The sequence below is a fragment of the Schistocerca nitens genome, chromosome 5 (assembly GCF_023898315.1).
Source record: "Schistocerca nitens isolate TAMUIC-IGC-003100 chromosome 5, iqSchNite1.1, whole genome shotgun sequence".
Classification (NCBI taxonomy): domain Eukaryota; kingdom Metazoa; phylum Arthropoda; class Insecta; order Orthoptera; family Acrididae; genus Schistocerca; species Schistocerca nitens.
Window position 1 is genome coordinate 436,062,568 of NC_064618.1, and position 19,613 is coordinate 436,082,180.

The following is a 19,613-nucleotide window of genomic DNA, read 5'->3' on the forward strand; positions in this document are numbered from 1 at the left end:
CTTGTCTATTCACCTCATTCTCTCCTGAAACAAACATTATCCACCACCACTAAAACCACTAAAAGAGTGTCCTCAAAGTCTGTGGGCCAAAGAAAAGTTCGGTCTTCTTCGTTCCCAGAAGATAAAATCGGAAATCTTTGCAGAAATTGAAATATCAGAAGGATAATCAGAAAGGTAAACTATTTTCTGAGGTTTTGGATGTTCCACTCTCCAGCCTTGCAGCAGATGGACGACAGATCACGCGATCTGTTGGACCACAACCTGACAGTAAATTAATCACACCCATATTTTCCATTCACTACTTTCTCAGACCTGACACAAACTCTCCTTCAGTGGAACTGTAATGGTTATTATCACCATTTGACTGAACTCTGTCATTTAATGGCTACTTACTTCATAATTGCCATAAAAGGAAAAATGGTTTACGGCAACATATCTCCCTCCTCTGAAAAACTGCAAACTCTACTGTACCAATCACGTTCATGTCTAGAGAGAGTCCAATGGGGTCCGTATCCTCATACGCTCTGATATTTTCAACAAGCAGGTGCCCCTTCCCATTGCACTAGAGGCCGTGGCCATTAGTGTCTACCTATCAGTTCTAATGACAATATGTAATATTTGTCTATCCCCAGATGGATCTTTCCATTATCACAAGCTGTTAAGAGTTCGTGGAACAGCTACCTGCCCCCTTCGTCTTACTGTTGGACTGTAATGCACATAATACTCTGTGGGGTGGTGACATTGTTTCCACAGAGGCAGAGTACTAGAACACCTCCTTTCAGAACTGGACATCTGCCTACTCAACACTGGAGCTGCTACCCATTTTATTGTGGCCCACATCCGCTATTGATCTCGCTATTTGCACCCAGGTATCTTAACCCTGATTCAGTGGCGCATCCATGGTGATCTTTGTGACAACAACCATTTTCCTATCATTCTCTCCCTCTTAACTCACAGACATGTGGAGCACGTTGGTCACTTCAGAAAGCTAATTGGCAGGCTTTCTCCTCCACAGCCACTTTTGTAGCCAGTTGTGTGACAGATATTGAAAATTGGCACAGGATACTGCTAGTACTATTACTCATGCTGCAGCAGTGACGATACCCTACTGCTCTGGCTCATCCTGACAACTGCTGGTGCCATGGTGGTCTGAAGACACAGCCACAGCTATCAGGGAACACCACAGGATGCTTCAATGGCAGAATTGCCATCCCTCTATGGATAATTTAATATCATTCAAGAGACTCTGGGTGAAAGTGTGATTTTTAATAAAGAAAAGGAAGCAGGGAGCAATACATCTCAACTGTGCGATTCCACATCCCATTGTCCCAAGTATGGACTAAACTCCACTGTATGGACTAAACTCCACTGTATGGACTAAACTCCACTGTATGGACTAAACTCCACTGTATGGACTAAACTCCACTGTATGGACTAAACTCCACTGTATGGACTAAACTCCACTGTATGGACTAAACTCCACTGTATGGACTAAACTCCACTGTATGGACTAAACTCCACTGTATGGACTAAACTCCACTGTATGGACTAAACTCCACTGTATGGACTAAACTCCACTGTATGGACTAAACTCCACTGCATTTGTTGCTATCCACCACCCATGGCAGTTCTTGGCATCTTTGTCAGTGGTAACATCTGCACTGATCTCGTGGTACTTGCGAATGTTTTGCGGCACACTTCTTGGAAGTGTCCGCTTGCAGTAATTACTATCCTCATTTCCTGACCTGGAAATATCTTATTGAGCACTGCTATCTTTCCATACACATCGCTCTCTATCATATAATGTCTCTTTCAGTGAATGGGAGCTTCACAGGGCTTTATCAGTGTGTCAAGATACTGCCCCTGACAATATCTACAACCAAATGCCGACAGCATGAAACATATCCCCAGGTTTGTCAATCGCATTTGGCGGGAGGGAGTACTTTCAGTGGCACGAGGGAGTACTTTCAGTGGCGCAAAGGTATTATTATTTCTGTTCTGAAACTGGAAAGGACCCCCATATTTTAAGTAACTACCGGCTAGTCTTTCTGTTGAATAAAGACAATAGTCAACCACCATCTTTCTTTGTGCCTTGAAGTTGGAGGGCATATATCACGATTCCAAAGTGTTCTTCTGGCTCATCACAGATCACCAACATCTGATTCCTGTATTCTTTCACCTACAGAAGGCATACAATACCACCTGGTGACATCACATCCTTATCTACACTGCATGAGTGGGGTTTTTGTGGCAGTTCCCCCATTTTTATACAGAATTTCCTATCTGTAGAACTTCTTTGGGTCTGGATAGGTTGGACTCTCAGCAACCAATATGTACAGGAAACTGTGGAGTCCCTCAGGGATCGGTTCTAAGTGTAACACTGTTCTCTTTCACCATCAGTGGTATCATGAATGTAGTTGGCCCCACAGTCTCTACATCATTGTACATAGATTATCTTTGCCTTTATTATGCCTCTCCATCATTGCACACTGCTGAACACAAACTTCAGAGGGCTGTCTTAAGAGTCATGACTGGGTCCTGAATCATGGCTATCAATTTTCTTCCACAAAATCATGAGTTTTGTTGACTTCGGACTGTGCATCCACACACAGAAAGTTATATGGGTGATCATTTACTTGATGTTGTTGAAACTTTTAAATTCTGAGGTATTCTATTTGACAGCAAGCTAACTTGGCTACTGCATATCTGCCAGAAAGAGGCAACTTGCATGAAGAAGCTGAATGCTCTCCATTTTCTTAGTCACTCCTTGTGGGGTATGTACCACACATTTCTTCTGAGATTTTACAAAGCACTAATTTTATCCCACGTGTACTATGGATGTGTTGCCTGTGAGTCAGCAACAATGTCTGTGCTGAGCTCTCTAGACCCTGTTCACCACACCGGCATGCAGTTGGCAATGGCAGTCGTCTGTACAAGCCCTGTTGACAGCCTCCTGGTGAAAGCCAGTGTCCTGCAGCTGCGAGCTAGACGATGGCAGCTTCTGGCAAATTACACAGTCACAATGTCAGATGCCTACTCACCCATGTCACTCAACTCTGTTCCATGACCAACAATTCAGGCTGATTGCGCATCACCTAAAACTGGGCAGACAAGTTGGGTTCAGACTCGATATTCTACTGAAGGACGTCCAACAGCCTCCATTAGTCTGTGTTCCTAGAGCTCATTCTCTCTACACACACACACACACACACACACACACACACACACACACACACACACGCCCCCCATGGTGTGTACCCTGTCCTGTGATATGGATGGACCTCTTTTGTTGCTCCAAGAGGATCCTGTCCTTCTCCAACACCTGTTTCTTTAGATTCTCCACGATTATTCTGATTCGGTATGCATCTACACAGGTGGATTGACATATGCAAGGGGATATTAGAAGCACACTCTACCAAGTGCCTGCAGTGTATACACTGCAGAGCTGGTTGCCTTTATCTCAGACTTTGTAGTATGTCAAATCCCAGGCCATGACGAACTTTCTGATCTGTAGTGATTCCAGAGTGGTTTTAAAGGCATAACTCTGTGCTATCCCAAAAATCTTTTGGTTGCCAACATCCGGGACTTACTGGTTGACCTCTGTCTGGAAAGACATTGACCTTCCTGACCATGTCACTAAAGACATGACTACAGGAGATCAACTTGATGTCGGGATACCGGACACAGACTTAAGGTTAAAACTTCGACACAATATTGTGGAGCTCTGGGAATTGGAATGGCGGGCTATTACGGCCCAAATCTAGTTGAGAGCTATTAGAGTCCTCTAAGGTGTGGCGTACATCTTTCCAGGCCTCTTGGGAAGATGTGTTTGTCTTGGGCTGCCTACGCATCGGCCACACACGGCTCACCCACAACTTCATTCCGTGTTGGGAGGTTCCCCTTCACTGCAGCTATGATAGTCTATTGATAATAGCGCGTGTTCTGTTGAGTGCACCCTGCTGGCTGACCTGTGGCATGCTCTCAGCTTGCCTACCTCAGTACCTGTGATGCATGTGGATGACGGACAGCCACTATCAAAGTGTTGCATTTTATGAGAGAGAGAGTGGATTTTACGGTAAACTTTAATATTTCTCCACTTCCAGTGTTAAGGGTGACTGAGGGAGAGGAGGGGAGGCCTCTCCCTTTGGCAGGTGCACTCGATGCAAACTCGCGTTAGTTTCTTCCCCACTCACCTTGTTGTGCCTTTAGACCTCCTGTGCAAGATGCTGCCTGGGGTTATCTCTGTTTTCTTTTACCTGTCATGTTACAACTACTATCACACCCTTTTAAACTCTTGCTAATACAGCTGGAACAGCCTAGTCCTTATTTTTTCGCTTTTTGTCTGTCTACATGTTTCATGATAAGGAGTTACTGATGACCCAGTAGTTTAGTCCCTTTAAACACATCATCTTCATCATCATCATCATCATCATCAACATATCACCACCACCACCACCACCTTTTGCACCACTCCCAAATTTAACCCACTGGGCTTGTTAAAAACCACCTCTCCTTCCCCCAATCCCTATATTGGATACACTTTTCACCAATAACTCTACCAATCAGGCTAAATCCAAAACCAATTTTGTACCTTGCCTCACTAAATTTACTCCACCATCTAACTGTGATTGATTCACACTCTCCTCGAATCATTCCCTGTTAACCGTCCACAATTTTCTATCGCGAAACATCACCATCATTTTGCAAATCCCTCAACATGGGTCCCAACCTCACATCCACTGTAAGAAACACAATCCACCACCTAAAAAGTGACCCTGACCTCATAATCCTACCTGCTGAGAAAGATTCCATCATTGTGATTGTGTACCGCAGGGAATACCTCCTGGAGTGGCCCGTGACAGCTGTCTGACACATCCACATATAAGCATTTCACATGAAACCCCCTTCTGGCAGTCCAGCAGGATCTCCAGTTCCTCCTCAAATTCCTACGTTTTTCCAGAACTTCTCCTCGAGTCTGTCTGCCTCCTCACCCCCAACAGTCCCTTCATTCCCACCTTCCACACACTTCCCAAAGTACATAAACACAACCACCGTCTCTACTGTCATGGTCCAACACCTTCAGCCTATTACTTGTAACCTATTGACCTATACAAAAGACACCAACCATTTTCTCCACTGACCCTCCACAGCTTCTGTTCCTTTACCACCTGATGCTCTGCTCATCACCTCCTTCTACAAGAACATCCCCAATACCTGTGGCCTTGCTGCTATTGAACATGACTTTTCCCAACACCTGACTGACTCCACACTTACAACCTCCTTCCTGTCCGTGTATATCACTGCCCACAATTACTTTTCCTTTGAAGGCATCACCTACAAACAAATCGTAGTACAACAATGGGCACGCACATATCACCATCCCATGCCAGCCTGTTTAACAGTCATTGATAGGATACCTCGTTAAACACCCAGAATTTCAGAACCCCTTACCTGGTTCAGATACGTTGATTACATCTTAATTATCTGCACTGATGGTGAGAACACACTGTCCACATCCTCCAGAACCTAAACATCTCCTCCCCCATTAATTTCATCTGGTCCTTTTCAGTCCCACAAGCCATTTTCCTTGATGTCGGCCTCCATGTCAAGGATGGCTGCATCAGTACCACCATCCACATCAAACCTACCAACCACCAGCAATAGCTCCACTTCGACAGCTGCTACTCATTCCACTCCAAGAAGTCCCTTCCATACAGTCTAGCCACCCATTGTTGTCATATCTGTAGTGATGAGCGGACCCTCTGCAAATGTGCCAAGAGTCTCAATGAGGCCTTCACCGACCGAAATTATTACCCTTCCCACTTGTCTAGAAATAGACCTCCTGCACCTTGTATCTCTGGTTACCTACCATCCCCCACATACTTACTGATCGGCCAAAAGGGTAGCATCTCTCTTGTTACTCTGCAGCACCCAGAACTGGAACAGCTGGCTCACATTCTACAGAATGGTTTTGACTACATCTCCCTGTGCTGTGGAATCAAAAATATCCTCCCCCAATGTTATTCCACGGTCCTACCAATCTTTGTAATATACTTGCCTATGCCTGCTACATCCCTGTACCCAGCCTCGTGCCTCATGGGTCATGCCCCTGCAATAGACCTAGATTCCCATAAATACTCCCACTACCTTCTACTTCAGTCCTGTCAGTGCTATTTCTACCTCAAACAATGGCAGGACCACGTGTGAAAGCAGCCATGTGATCTACCATCTTACTTGCAATTACTATGCAGCCTTCCAAGTGGGAATGACCATTAACAAGATTTCTCTACATGAATAGCTACCAGCAAACTGTGTCCAACAGACAGTTGGGCCACCCAGTTGCTGAGTATGCCACCCAACACAGTGTGGATGACTTTTGACTGCTTCACAGCCTGCACCATCTGGATTCTTCCCACCAACACCAGCTTTTCTGAGATGGGCTAGAGATTGCAGCATATCCTTCGGTCCTGTAAACCACCCAGCTTCAGCCTTCATTAGTCCCTGCCCTCCACCTGCTTCTATCCCTTTTTCTGCTCCCACTCCAGCCCAGTACATCTATCCTTCCAACGCACTGTGTGTTTTGAGGGCAGGCGGGGTGGGGGTGCCTTTTATCAATAATCTTATCTGCCAGTCAATGCCTCCTCTTATCCTAATTAACTGTAGCCACCCTTCCTAAGTTCAGGAACTGTGACTGTGTGGAATAATTATTGTATTTCTCTGTTTCCAGTCAGATTTATTTATGTATGCATATGTTACTTAATCTGAAGTAACCTGGAACTGTTTTATTTACTTATTCTGCTGCTGGAGTGGCTGTTGTGGAAAGGGGTGGGGAGGGGGGTCAGTAGGTGGCCAGAAATATCAGTGTCCACTGTTGTGTTCTGCTGGAGTGTAGCCATATTTCATTGTTGTCATTGGTACCACAGCTTGCAGGACACAGGTAGCTACAATTATTGGCCCTAATGGTAGTCTAAATGGCACAGCGAATGCCAACTTCTGCGGGCGAATTCTTCCTCCTCTCATGGATGAAGTGCCACTAAGAACCAGAATGCTTATGTGGTATCAACACGATGGATGTCCAGCACATAATGCTTTGGGTGCATGTGGTGTTCTGAACCGAAGGTATCCTGCCAGTTGGATTGGTCGATGAGGAACAGTTACTTGGCCTGCTAGGTCTCCTGATTTAAATCCTCTGGACTTTTTTCGTTGGGGATGTATTAAAGACATTGTCTGTCACGATACTCCAACAACTCCAGAGGACATGCAGGAACGTACCGTGCTTGATTGTAATTCTCTTGAGCAGGCAACACTGGAAACAGTAAATAATTCTTTCATTCGCAGGAACGTACCGTGCTTGATTGTAATTCTCTTGAGCAGGCAACACTGGAAACAGTAAATAATTCTTGCATTCAACGAGTGCACCAGTGTAATCAGTGTCCAGGCTCACCACTTTAAGCACCTTTGAATGTTCTACTCCTGGGCAATGTACAGTAGAGTCAAAAGTCAGTTTTGTGTTATGTTTTTACTTGGTTTTACATTTGTTTTCTTACAACTCCAACAAGAGGCCTAGTTTGTGATCCCGGGCTCAAAGTCAATGTTGTGTTATGTAGTTAATAACATGGTGTTTCAGTGAATGGTACACATTTTTGAATAGGTCTTCAGGAGAGGAAATGAATTACCGAATAAAAAATACAGGGTTTTATTTTAAAAAGTCATATTGCTGTTAATATCTTGAGAGAGAGAGAGAGAGAGAGAGAGAGAGAGAGAGAGAGAGAGAGAGAGAGAGAGAGAGAGAGCTACAACGAAGGAAATCATGCTGATTGATGTCCCCCTGAGAGCTAAAGAATATTTGCTTGAAACATTTTGTAATTTGCATCTGGACAAACAGTCATTTAGGTTGGTCAAGATAAATGGGACACCCTGTATGTATTGTCGACATCCTTCAGCAGCAGGGGTATAAGATAAATTATCCACCACTACTGTCATAAACAAACTGAATTGTTCCTGAAAAAAGGGCAAATTATGAATCAGACTGCATCATTTTGAATAATTGTTATAAGAACCTATTGCATGGGCTTGGCATGATTAACTGGGCCTCGGAAATGTTAGATATTTTCATGCAGCAACTTACACCAAACTGTGATTGCAAAAATGTTGAATACATTGATTGAGATTATTTATTTGTCAACTGACATTGTATGTTGTGTGGATGTCACCTGAGAGTTTGCATAGATCAAATATACATGAATACACACTATTTAAACGGTGATCATATGTATGCAGTTCAACAAATGCTACATACAGGTTGTCATATCTTATGTTACATGTTTGTATAGTTAATATCTTTATTCTATAATAAATGTTGTGAACTGCCTCTTATTGACATCGTATTGTATTTATTTAGTACCCATACACAGATTCAGGGACTGGACAAAAACGTGGAAACATTACGAGAAACGCATTCTTCAACATAAATACAAATGCTAGCCAAGTCTGCAGGTTGTGCTGATGTATTTGATCACAAACAGCACCTGTGCAATGTCCTCAACATGTTTAAAATGGTAATTATGGTCAGAACAAGGTTCTGTATAGTTGTGAGTCCACAACAGAAATAGTTGAATTATTTGGTGTTTCAAGAGTCACTGTATTGAAGATGTATGCTGCATGCAGGGAAAATGGAAAAATATCATCCGCTAAGTTACAGCATGGACAAAACTATGCATTGAGTGAATGTGACACTAGGTCATTGAATAGGACTGTGGCAAAAAATAAGGGGTAAATGCTGATTAATTGAAACCCGGGGACGGCTGAAAATGTGTGCCCCGACTGGGACTCTAACCTGGGATCTCCTGCTTACATGGCAGATGCTCTATCCATCTGAGCCACCGAGGACACAGATGAATATCGTGACTGCAGGGACTTATCCCTTGCACGCTTCCCATGAGACCCACATTTCCAACTGTCCACAATCTACATACATAATGTTCCTAGTAGATATTTGCCCATCCACTCATTACTCGCGCACACTAAGGTGACGATTCTCGTAAGAGTACGGGCAAGCTGTGCGCATTCGCAAAGATGAAATTCAGTGGCCGGGTAGCCATTTAACTAATGAGTGGATGGACAAATATCTATTAGGAACATTACGTATGTAGATTGTGGACAGTTGGAAATGTGGGTCTCACGGGAAGCGTGCAAGGGATAAGTCCCTGCAGTCGCGCTTTTCATCTGTGTCCTCGGTTGTTCAGATGGATAGAGCATCTGCCATGTAAGCAGGAGATCCTGGGTTCGAGTCCCGGTTGGGGCACACATTTTCAGCTGTCCCCATCGAGGTATATCAAAAACACCTGTCAGCAGCTGAGGGTTTTAATTAATTACCATTTATTCTAGAGAAGCTGCACGGTCATCAGTGGTATCTGTTCTTTCGTGAACAGTTACTATCTTAATAAAAAATAAGGGGATGACAGCTGCAGAAGTCAGTGCAGAACTGGATGTCGTACCCTCCAAACCCTCTCTGTCAGTGCCCAAACAACACAAAGGGAACGTCATCAGCAAGGAATTGCCGTGTGTGCTGGAATTGCAGAACTGCTAGTCAGTAATATATATACCCGTAACAGGAAAATGTGGTGCTGAAGTCGTAACACCTGGTCTATAGAGAAAAAGAATAAAGTAATTTGGCTGAATAAGTCTTGTTTCACACTGTTAACAACTTCCAGATGAGTTTGAAAGATGGTGAAGGATTCGGTGGTTATTTGGGGCACAGTGGCATTCTGCTAGGCTGCACTACTGCCAAGGATTATTTTGGCTGATCAGGTCCATCCCATGATACAGTGTTTGTTCCCTATTGTGATGTTGTGTTCAAAGATGACAAAAGCCGCTGTTCACACAGCTCGCTTTTTTGAGCACGAGGATGAATTTTATCTTCCCTGGCCATCACAGTCTCCAGGTCTCATCATTATTGAGCCTTTCTGGTGTACTTTGGAGAGAAGGATGCATGATTGCTATCTGACTTCATCATTGTTACTTGAATTTGCCACTATTTTGCAGAAAGAATGGTATAATATTCCCTTGAAAACCATAGAAGTATTTTTATCTATTCTGAGACAACAGGAGGCTGATTTGAATGCCAGTAGTTTTCCTTCACCATATTAGGCATGGTAATATGTTATGTATATGGTGTTTCTGTATTTTTGTCCACCCCCCTGTAATTCAGAATACTTTTACAAGTCACTGTCACTCTGCACCGAGATCATTTTAACGTCTGCCAAAGAAGAATTAATTTAGCAGTTCTGTGGATCACATTTAAATTAATTCTGATGTTTCATACATTTGTCAGTGCTATAGAAGCTGGCTGTCAATCAGCGTGTAAGTGTTAAAAAGAAAAAAGAGGCAGATTACAAAGTTCTGAAATATGCTCGAGTCTTTGAGGCAAAAAAATTGAACATTCTGTGGACAGCATATCATGGCAATTGGGTGTGATTGTAGACAAATGAGAAGTTTGATTGTCCAAGGTGAGAGAAGTGGTGGGGTGGGGGGGGGGGGGGGTGAATAAGCTACATCCTTGTTCTGTGCTTCCACAAGAGTAGAACTGATATAACGGTCATAGGGATCACTGATTCCTTTTGTTGTAGTGAGAGTCACATTTGAATCCCTTTGTGCAGCAGGGTTAGTCTCTTCATTCATTTTAAAATAAGAAAACAAGCAATCCACAACACAAAATGGAATGGACTACATACAGCATTTGGTAGTGGCTACAGCGCAATTGCCCGAACACGACACTGTATTGACCATAAATATCTTAATTAATTCAAAGTCTCTTCTTGTGAAATAACTGAATTACTGAAATATTTTTCTTCTACAAGCCAACATAACTTTTTCTACTATTAATTCCACTTTCTACCAAATTCTTCCTACAACTTCCTGTGCACGACTGCTCTGAGCAGGTGCTCAACATCAACTCTTCTGCTTGCGCTAAGATGGCATGTGACCACAGCACTAAGGCACTGTTGTCATCATACAACAAGACAATTACCCACATAGAAAAGGTGCACTCAGCTCCAAAAGTTCCAGAACCAAGCTATAATTAAGGACTACATTATCAATACCTTATGACACCAAAGGTAGCAGTACTCGTTACACTCTGCTGCAGATAGTTGCAGCAGTTAATCATTTATAAATACTAAGGACAGCAAAGAGCCTAATACAGAACCTTAGGATCTTCCCTAATAAAGTTTTCTGATGGTTGAAACAAAATTTTCTTCCTTGTGAAATACCTCTACCATCTGGTAATGTCAGACGTCATATGTCATTCCCAGAACACCATAACCATATAACTTACTAAATAGCAGATCATGGCTGATGTCATCAAAGCACTTAGAAATGTCGAAAAACAGCTCGCAGTTTGGTTTAGCATTGCCTGTAGCATCGAGGGTGATTTCATATAATGCGGTTTCAGTGGATTTGTTTTTCCCAAAAGCCATTTTATCCATAGGACAGTGGTTCTTTTTATTATTACTATGCAGGAAATATGCAAGTCTTTCATACATCAAATTTGATTAATTTTTGAAAATCTATATAATAATGACACTGATTTGCAGTTATTTCATGCTTGTCTTTTTAAAAAGAGGTTTCAGCATTGATTTTTGGATATCTATATGGTATATTCCTGTGGAAACTCTGGTATTAATAATATCTGCGAGGGGTGAAATTATGTTTTTATACCATACGGGGTTGTCAGAAACAACCTGAAAAGCTGGTAAGGGTGTTACAGGGGAGGTTGTGCTGAGAAATGATTGTTAAGAAATAAATTTGACGTGTTGTCCCATTTCTGAATTACTTAGCATTGGAGTTAGCCATTCAAGTCACTGCACATGCAAATTCAAGCAGCTTGCCAGTTACAAATACTGTAATTTGTTCTTGTTGCCTAGATGATATCGGATGAGACTACTCGCCCTTTGACTTGGATTTGATCCTTACTACCATCCCATGTCCAGTGCTCTCTTACTCAGTTTTATGAGAGTAAATGAAGAACACATTTGGCGACACCGTCTCTGATGGGCCATTTGAATTAGCATGTGCACTGGCCTGATTGACTAACTCCAATACTTATTAACTCTGAAACCACACAGTGTATTGCATTTTTTCTTAACAATTATTTCTCAGCATAATCTCACCTGCAGCATCCTTCCAAGATTTTCAGACTTTGTCCGACCATGCTGTATTTGCTTACTTTGTTTCATATACAATCAATCCCATGTGACATTTTTTATTTCAGCTTGCACATTCATCTTTCATTTCTCCTTGTGTTATATAAACTTCAGTATCATAGTTCCACCTCTGCTCATCAGTAAACACTGGATGGACTGTTGCTTTTCCTCTGTGAGCTCATGTAAAGCTTGCAGTATGCCGATTCAGTATTGGTTATGACTTTTTCATGGAACAGATGTTTGTCATTATTCTGGATGGTGTTGCATTGAAGGATATATTCTCTTTGCTGAAATGTACTTATTACTTAGTTGATTGTCTAGAAGTTAGCTTCGTTGTCTTCTTATAGAGGTATGACAATGCTGTAGGTCTGCTTTTTACGAAGAATAACCACTAGTGCTAGGATTCTCAAGTCTGGTGACTCACTATCTATGAAATAAAAAAAAATCTGCTCCTTGGAAGACATTAACTGAAAAATACCTAACAAAACTTGATAAATTTACATTTTTTGTGTTAAATCTTCAAAATTTATTCTAAACACATAAGATATAAATAAATTTCTCTGAAATAATGAATTATAGTTTTCCCGCTGTTTAGCGCCCGTAAACCACAAACACACACACACACACACACACAAGTATAGTTTTCTATAAGCATTTAAGTACATAAGATGACATCCCTAATGGTGAGTGAACACACACACAATAAACATGAGAGCTTTTAAACAACATAACTACTTCACTTTCAGTTAGTTGATACTCAAAATATTCAAAGTCCTCTTCAGTACATGTCACATAATTAATATTCTTTCTCTCTCTCTTACTTTTACACATACCCTATGCGTATGTACATTCCGTCACATTCATATTTTTCTGTACTAAAATTGCTAATTATTTCAGAACCTGAAATACTAGATGTACCTCCAAACCCTTTTTGTAACCCATGCTCATTTATGCAAAATACTGAAAAATCCCTGAAGTTATCGTTTCGCAAGACTTCTAATTCATCATTTATTTTCCCTTGAGCATTGTAAATTTTGAGAAAGAATAGATAAAGAAACAATATGATATGCCACATAGCTTCATATTTCTTCAATGCTGCTGCTTTATGCAGAATCCTTTCATTGGGATTTTGACTGCATTCTTCATTTGGATCCTGGGCTGTTTCAGATGCTGTGTGACCTTGCTTTCTTCATATTTGTGGTGGGTTTCTTTGGCTTTCTAATTGTCAGTATTTGACCAAATCCTGTTAGAACTGATCTGTTTTGTTAGTTTGTGAGTGTGTGCAGAGTTAATTGCTAGTATTGGACCAAGTCCTGTTGCAACTGATCTGTTCTGTTAGTTTCAATGAGAGTGTGCATATAGGGCAGTGGTGTGTTGGTTTTTGCAACTGCTTTCACACATTATTTCAGTCTACAGCTTGGTTTATGTCTTCTGCAGGTCTCTTCACACCAGATCAGTTCAAGTGTACTTAATGTAACACTTGTCCCATTTCTTCAACAGTTCTTTGTGATCGTGCCTCTCAGTGTTTCTAGTTGCTGATGATTGTTCTACATTTACACTTACTCTTTGCTCCTGTTATCTTACTAAAAGTTCTAAATTGTTCACCATCTGAAACAGACTGTTTGACTTCAGTATGTGTATCATTAGTAATAAGCATCGTCTTTCATGTTATTGTATCTATTACTGGCAAATTCCATGGTAAAAAAAATAATCTGCAGTGTAAACTATATTCCAAAAATTAGGTGTTATCATTAGTTTGATAGTTGTCTGTATATCTGGAAGTCTATGAAATCAGTAAGTTGCAGAAGAAAAATGTTATTTCTGCACTGTCTCTCTCTCTCATAGAAGACCAGGCACCACCATGAAGTATACCTTTCTGCTACAACAGTGGCTGGATGGTCTATTACTTTGGTCTCCAAATCTTTGATATGCATACAAATACTAGTGAGTGTACCTAGCGTAATGTGGATCAGCTCATGTTGTAGGCTAAGGATACTGAATGAGGCATCCTTTTCCTGTAGCTAAAGAAGTTTCCCGTGGCAGATTATGTCTGACGATTACCACTGACCTCCATAATTATTAGGATAGCTTCAGTGAGAGAATTTGCAGTTATAATAATGGGTGCTGAATTTGTTTTATTTTTTTGTATTGTCATCATCCCAGTCTACATTCAGATGTTCAAAAAAAGTGTTTCACCTATCTACATTTCATCCCATACTTCAGTTATTAATTCTCCACTTTACTGCAACAACTCCTAGTCACAGTTACCAAATATTTTTCTTATGTTTTCATTAAGTTACTCCAAAATTTATCAATTTGTGCATCTTATGGATTTCCTTCCTGGGGTTGTATTGCCAGAGTTATTACATGTATGTAACGGCTAGTGAAAAACAAGTTAATTTCACTCAATTAAGAGAGTTGCATTTATTTTTTTATTGTTAATAAAGTACTCTCTGCTAATGTTTTACAAAGGAAAAATAATTGATGTCAATCTGTCACTGATAGTATATTTATTGTTCATTTGTTTTCATTAGGAGGACTGCTTCATGAGCTGTCAAATGAGGGTGCACGATGCCAGTTTGAAGTCTTCTTAGAAGAACTAATACTACCACTCATGGTCAACTCAGCTCAACGAGGTGACCGTGAATGCCATGTTGTGGTGTTGCTGGATGATGATGTTGTTGACTGGGATGAAGAGTATCCTCCACAGATGGGAGAGGAATATTCTCAGAGTACGTATGTAATATTAAAATACTAATGTTTTTGGAAATGTTGAAAAGTTTATACATGATTGAAATTAATTTTATACCACAGAGTAGGTAACTTCCATACACATATGAGGAGGATTGAAGGATTATATGTAATATACGAAGTTGAAAAGTCAGTGTGCTGTATGTAGCAGTTGGAGTGTCTTAAACATCTTGGCATCAAATTGGAGAAAACATAAACATTTCCTTGTTGAATATCCTTTGAAATTTTTGTGTGAGTGTCCACAAAACATCAACAGTGGCAGCTAAAGGACTGTGACAAACAAGTTGCCAACTAACCAGATCCATACAGTATTCAGTGGCTGACATGCCAGACATACAAGAAGGCTAGGATTGTAGTGTTACTAGTTATTCTTTGAAGGTGATTTTTACCCATTCTTTGTCACATGTGGCAAGGCCAAAGTTAGACAAGGAGTTGCTGAAAGAGAGTCTACAATGCCCCTGCCCCTGCTGTTCAGAATGGTCTTAATATGTAAGAATAAACATTGCTCATTCTATGCAGTCGTGAATTCAAACACATTGGACTTAGCATTTGTCTGCTATGGGAGGGAATCATAACCTGAGTGTTAATGAGATCAAAAGGCATCGTTTTGGTTGAATTTCTGCTTGAGATTTTTTTGGGGGGGGAGGGGGGGGGGAAGAGACTGTCAATGCACAAGAATATTGTTAGATCTTAAAAAACTCAAAAGGAGCATTCAAGACAAAAGGAGGGGAATGCTGATGACAGACGTGAGCTTGTTGTGCAAGAATGACCATCTTCACACAAGCTTTACCACCAAGGTACTATTGGACTCATTTGGATGGGATGTTTTGAACTGTCTTGGTGCCTTCAGATTATCTTCTCACCTCACTGAAGGCACACATGAGTATAATTAAATATTTAAGTGATGGGCAGGCGCATAAAAATTGTTCTGAAGTGGGGGGAAGGAGCTGGAGGGAGAGTTCTTTGAGGGTGGCATAAAGCAGCTCTTGCCGCAGCTCACGACATGTATTGAATGGGATGACGATGATGTGGAAAAATAGTCAACAATTGTGTGAAACAACATCCTGCACTTTTTTCACACGTTTCTTCTAACAAAATAAATAAAAATCAAGGACACTTATTTTCTGAATATGCCTCTTACAGTCTCGCCACGTAGAGGTGGTATGGAGTTGCAGACAGGCATAATGAATAATCTGCTAAACATTTAAGCTTTTTGTCAAAAATTCCTCCTCCTGTAATAGAAACAAACGAACACACACACACACACACACACACACACACACACACACACACACACGGCTACTGCCTCAAACTGTTGAGGCCTGAATGTTGATTGCACCTGCATCAGATGTATGCAGAAATGAAATATAGGGTGAGCTGTGAGGGTAAGGAGGTGGCAGGGAGAGGGAGGGATAGCAGAGTAGGGATGGGGAAAGATGACGTGTGGCTTGTGAGAGCGTACAGGGCCTTGGTGGAGGTGTGATTTGCAGCTAGGTGCAGAATTGGGAAGCTGTTCTGCGGGGGGAGGGGGGGGGGGATGTAGAGATGGGGAAAAGACTGTGTAGGTACATTGGGGGAATGTTTAGTGCTGGAGTGGGGACAGGTGGGGGGAGGATGGGGGACTAGCTAATGTCGAGGCCAGGGGGCTTACGGGAACAAAGAATATGTTTTAAGTGGAATTCCCACCTATGCAACTGAGAAAATCTTGTACTTGTAGGAAGGACCCAGATGGTGCGGGCTGTGAAGCAGTCATTGAAATGAAGCACATTGTGTTGGGCAGCATGTCCAGCAATTGAGTGATCCAGCTGTCTCTTAGCCACAGTCTATTGGTGCCCATTCATGCAGACAGCCAGCTTGTTAGCTGTCATGCCCACATAGGAAGTAGCGCTAGTTGCAACTTAGTTTGTAGATCACACGAGTAGGTAAGACATAGGAGATTTGTTTCTGGACAAATTTTGGAAGGTAATTTCCATGTGTTATGGCCTCAGTGAGTCCCTTGGTATATTTGGAGAGGGACTGTTTGTCACTACAGATGTTGTTGGCAAGACTGTAAGGAAGGAATTTTCGCATGTGTGACAACTGTTGAAATGGACGTATTGTTGGCAGTTGGTAGGTTTGATTTGGTCCAGAGGTATTGATGTAGCCATCCTTCAGGCGAAGATCAACATGGAGTAGTGTGGCTTGTTGGGTTGACAAGTACCAGGTGAAGTTAGGATGAGGAATTCTGCCTTATGCATGACATCTTTTCAGTTTTGTTTTACCCAGACATGTTTCAGCACTTTTTGTGCTATTGTAAATTTGTTGTTACATATTAACATTTAGAGAAACTTTTGGTACAAAATATTTACAGTTCACAGTTAAGATATGTGTTAACTCTCCAGCAGGCGCGTCAACTTTCATTACGCCACTACCGGTAGTCGCGATGTATCTCGTGGATACATGCGACGATTTTTGTGGTTTTTTGTTTGTTTACAGGTTCTTTTTCTTTTGTTTTTGTTTTAAATTGCAGTTACCTTTATTGTTACAGATTTTACAAATACAGAAGTGAACATCAGGCTCATTACACTTTCCAATTAACAGAAATATTCGACATTTTGTAATGGAGAAGTACATGAAATTCTTTTAAAAATTGATTTTATTGTAGATACAAATAAATTATTCAACTAATCAAAGCATGTCTCTTTTTCTGATTGCCCTCTACAGAAATTGTTCACAAATTATTTTTGCGTGCTTTTGCAAACAAAGATGTGTACCGCATTTTTCACATGTATACTTGCTGAGACAAGTCTTTTTTGTCTCCCTGTAGCATGACTGGCACCTTTTTCTTTTCTTGTTTTCTGATTCCAAGGATTGTTCTGCGTTTTCTTGCTCTTTTCCTTTAGGTTTGTACTTTACTAGCATTGACTTTATATCATCAGGTAGACTCATAATAAGAGTTCTTTTGAGATGATCTTGCAGTAGAGTCAGAGCCAAAGTTCTGAGGTACTCGCACCGATTTGAGTATTTATTCTTGTTGCTCAAGAAAATTACTCTTGAGTTGATGCCTGCAATGTTCAACAGGTGGAAAAAAAAAATCACCATAGGCCATCTTCTTGTTGACCTAGCTACATTGTGGGTTGCACAGAGTTTGTCAACTACATCAACTCCAGATTTGGTGTCATTATAGCGTAGAATAATTGCTGTTTTTTTCTCTAAACCTTCCGAAACCTCACTTGACAAAACATGCATACTCGAAAGGACTACAGTTTTCCCTTTCTTCGGGACATACGACACGGGTTTCATTCTTGCTGTAGCCAAATACGCTATCATATTGCTGTCTACTTTTTGGTGCTACGAAATTCGATGGAAGTTCCTTCTTGTTTTTTTTCTAATTGTGCCTACAAACGACAGTCTCCTTTTATGCAGTTCTCTTACTAACTCCAAACTAGTGAACCAGTTATCTGCTGTAATGTTTCTACCCGTCCCATATATTGGTTCGGCAAGTCTCAGAACTACTTCTTTGGCGGAGTTGTTATTCTGAAAGGGTCCTTCTAGTTGCAATCCACAATATATTTCCATGTTGTAAGTATAATAAAGCTTGGCATCACATAGGCAGAAAATTTTGATGCCATATTTAGATGGTTTGGATGGTATGAACTGGCGAAATCCACACCGGCCTCGGAATGCTGGTAGCTGCTCATCAACTGTGATGTTCTGACCGAGGGAGTAATGTGTCTTGCAGTTATTCAAACACATGGTGAACATTTCCCTCACGGCTGCTAATTTGTCTGTCTTGCGCCGTTCTTGTCTTGTGGCTCCATCATCAAAACGAACACATCTTATTAGGAACAGGAAACATTTTTTGGACATGGTCATTCTAAAAATATTAAGACCAAGGTCATCTGCTGTCCAGAAGTCGTGAACATTCTGTCGCCCACCACGGAACACACCAGCAAGGTATAACAAGCCAAGAAAGGCTTTTATTTCGATTGCGTCTGTGTCCTTGCAGTCACTCTCACGAGCAGAGTTTCCTTTTAGATCAGCGATACGCCTGGTAGTGTTTACCACAATAAGATCTAGGATATCATTACTGATGAATAGGCTCCAGCAGTCAATTTCAGTTACCATTTTCTTTGCTTCTCCAACTACCCCAGGCAGTTTGGTTAGTATATTATGGGGCCGTGTCTGTGTTGCTTTCCAAGGCACTTTCCTCCATTTAGTTCCATCCTTACCTAAAATAAAGAAATAAGTACATTACACCACTATTAGATATTGTTATTACATCTGAAAGCATATTTATTGTCTTTTCTACTCACCAAAATAGTAATGTTTATCAGTTTCCTGCTCTTCATTATTTTCCTCTTCATCCAATTCATGATCTGTGTCTGAGTCTTCAGATCGTGTTTAGAGTATATCTTCAGTTTCTGAATCAGTTTCTGCAAGATCATCTTCATCTTCAATGGATACCTCGTCATCGAGAAGAAGGCGATGTACTTCTTCAAAATCCTTAGGATTTTCTAGATCATATCTTTTACTCATTTTAAAAGAGAGTACACGTAGCTACAACGAAACATTGCTTCATTTAGAAGACAACAACGCAACTGCCGACTTGCGTACGCTGCAAACAATGCAACAGCTGCAGTCATTAGCGGCAACAAAGCGTTACCCGAGTAGGCGCGC

General features: G+C 41.2%; 1 protein-coding gene across 4 annotated transcripts in view; it reads left to right on the forward strand.

Moving 5' to 3' along the window:
* LOC126260220 (BTB/POZ domain-containing protein 10) overlaps nt 1-19,613 on the forward strand; it is a 143,309-nt gene that overhangs the window by 106,588 nt on the left and 17,108 nt on the right. For all 4 annotated transcript variants that reach the window (XM_049957520.1, XM_049957523.1, XM_049957522.1 and 1 more), the window contains one exon: nt 14,738-14,935. In XM_049957520.1, the coding sequence (XP_049813477.1) occupies nt 14,738-14,935 (198 nt within the window). The remainder of the gene's footprint in view (nt 1-14,737; nt 14,936-19,613) is intronic.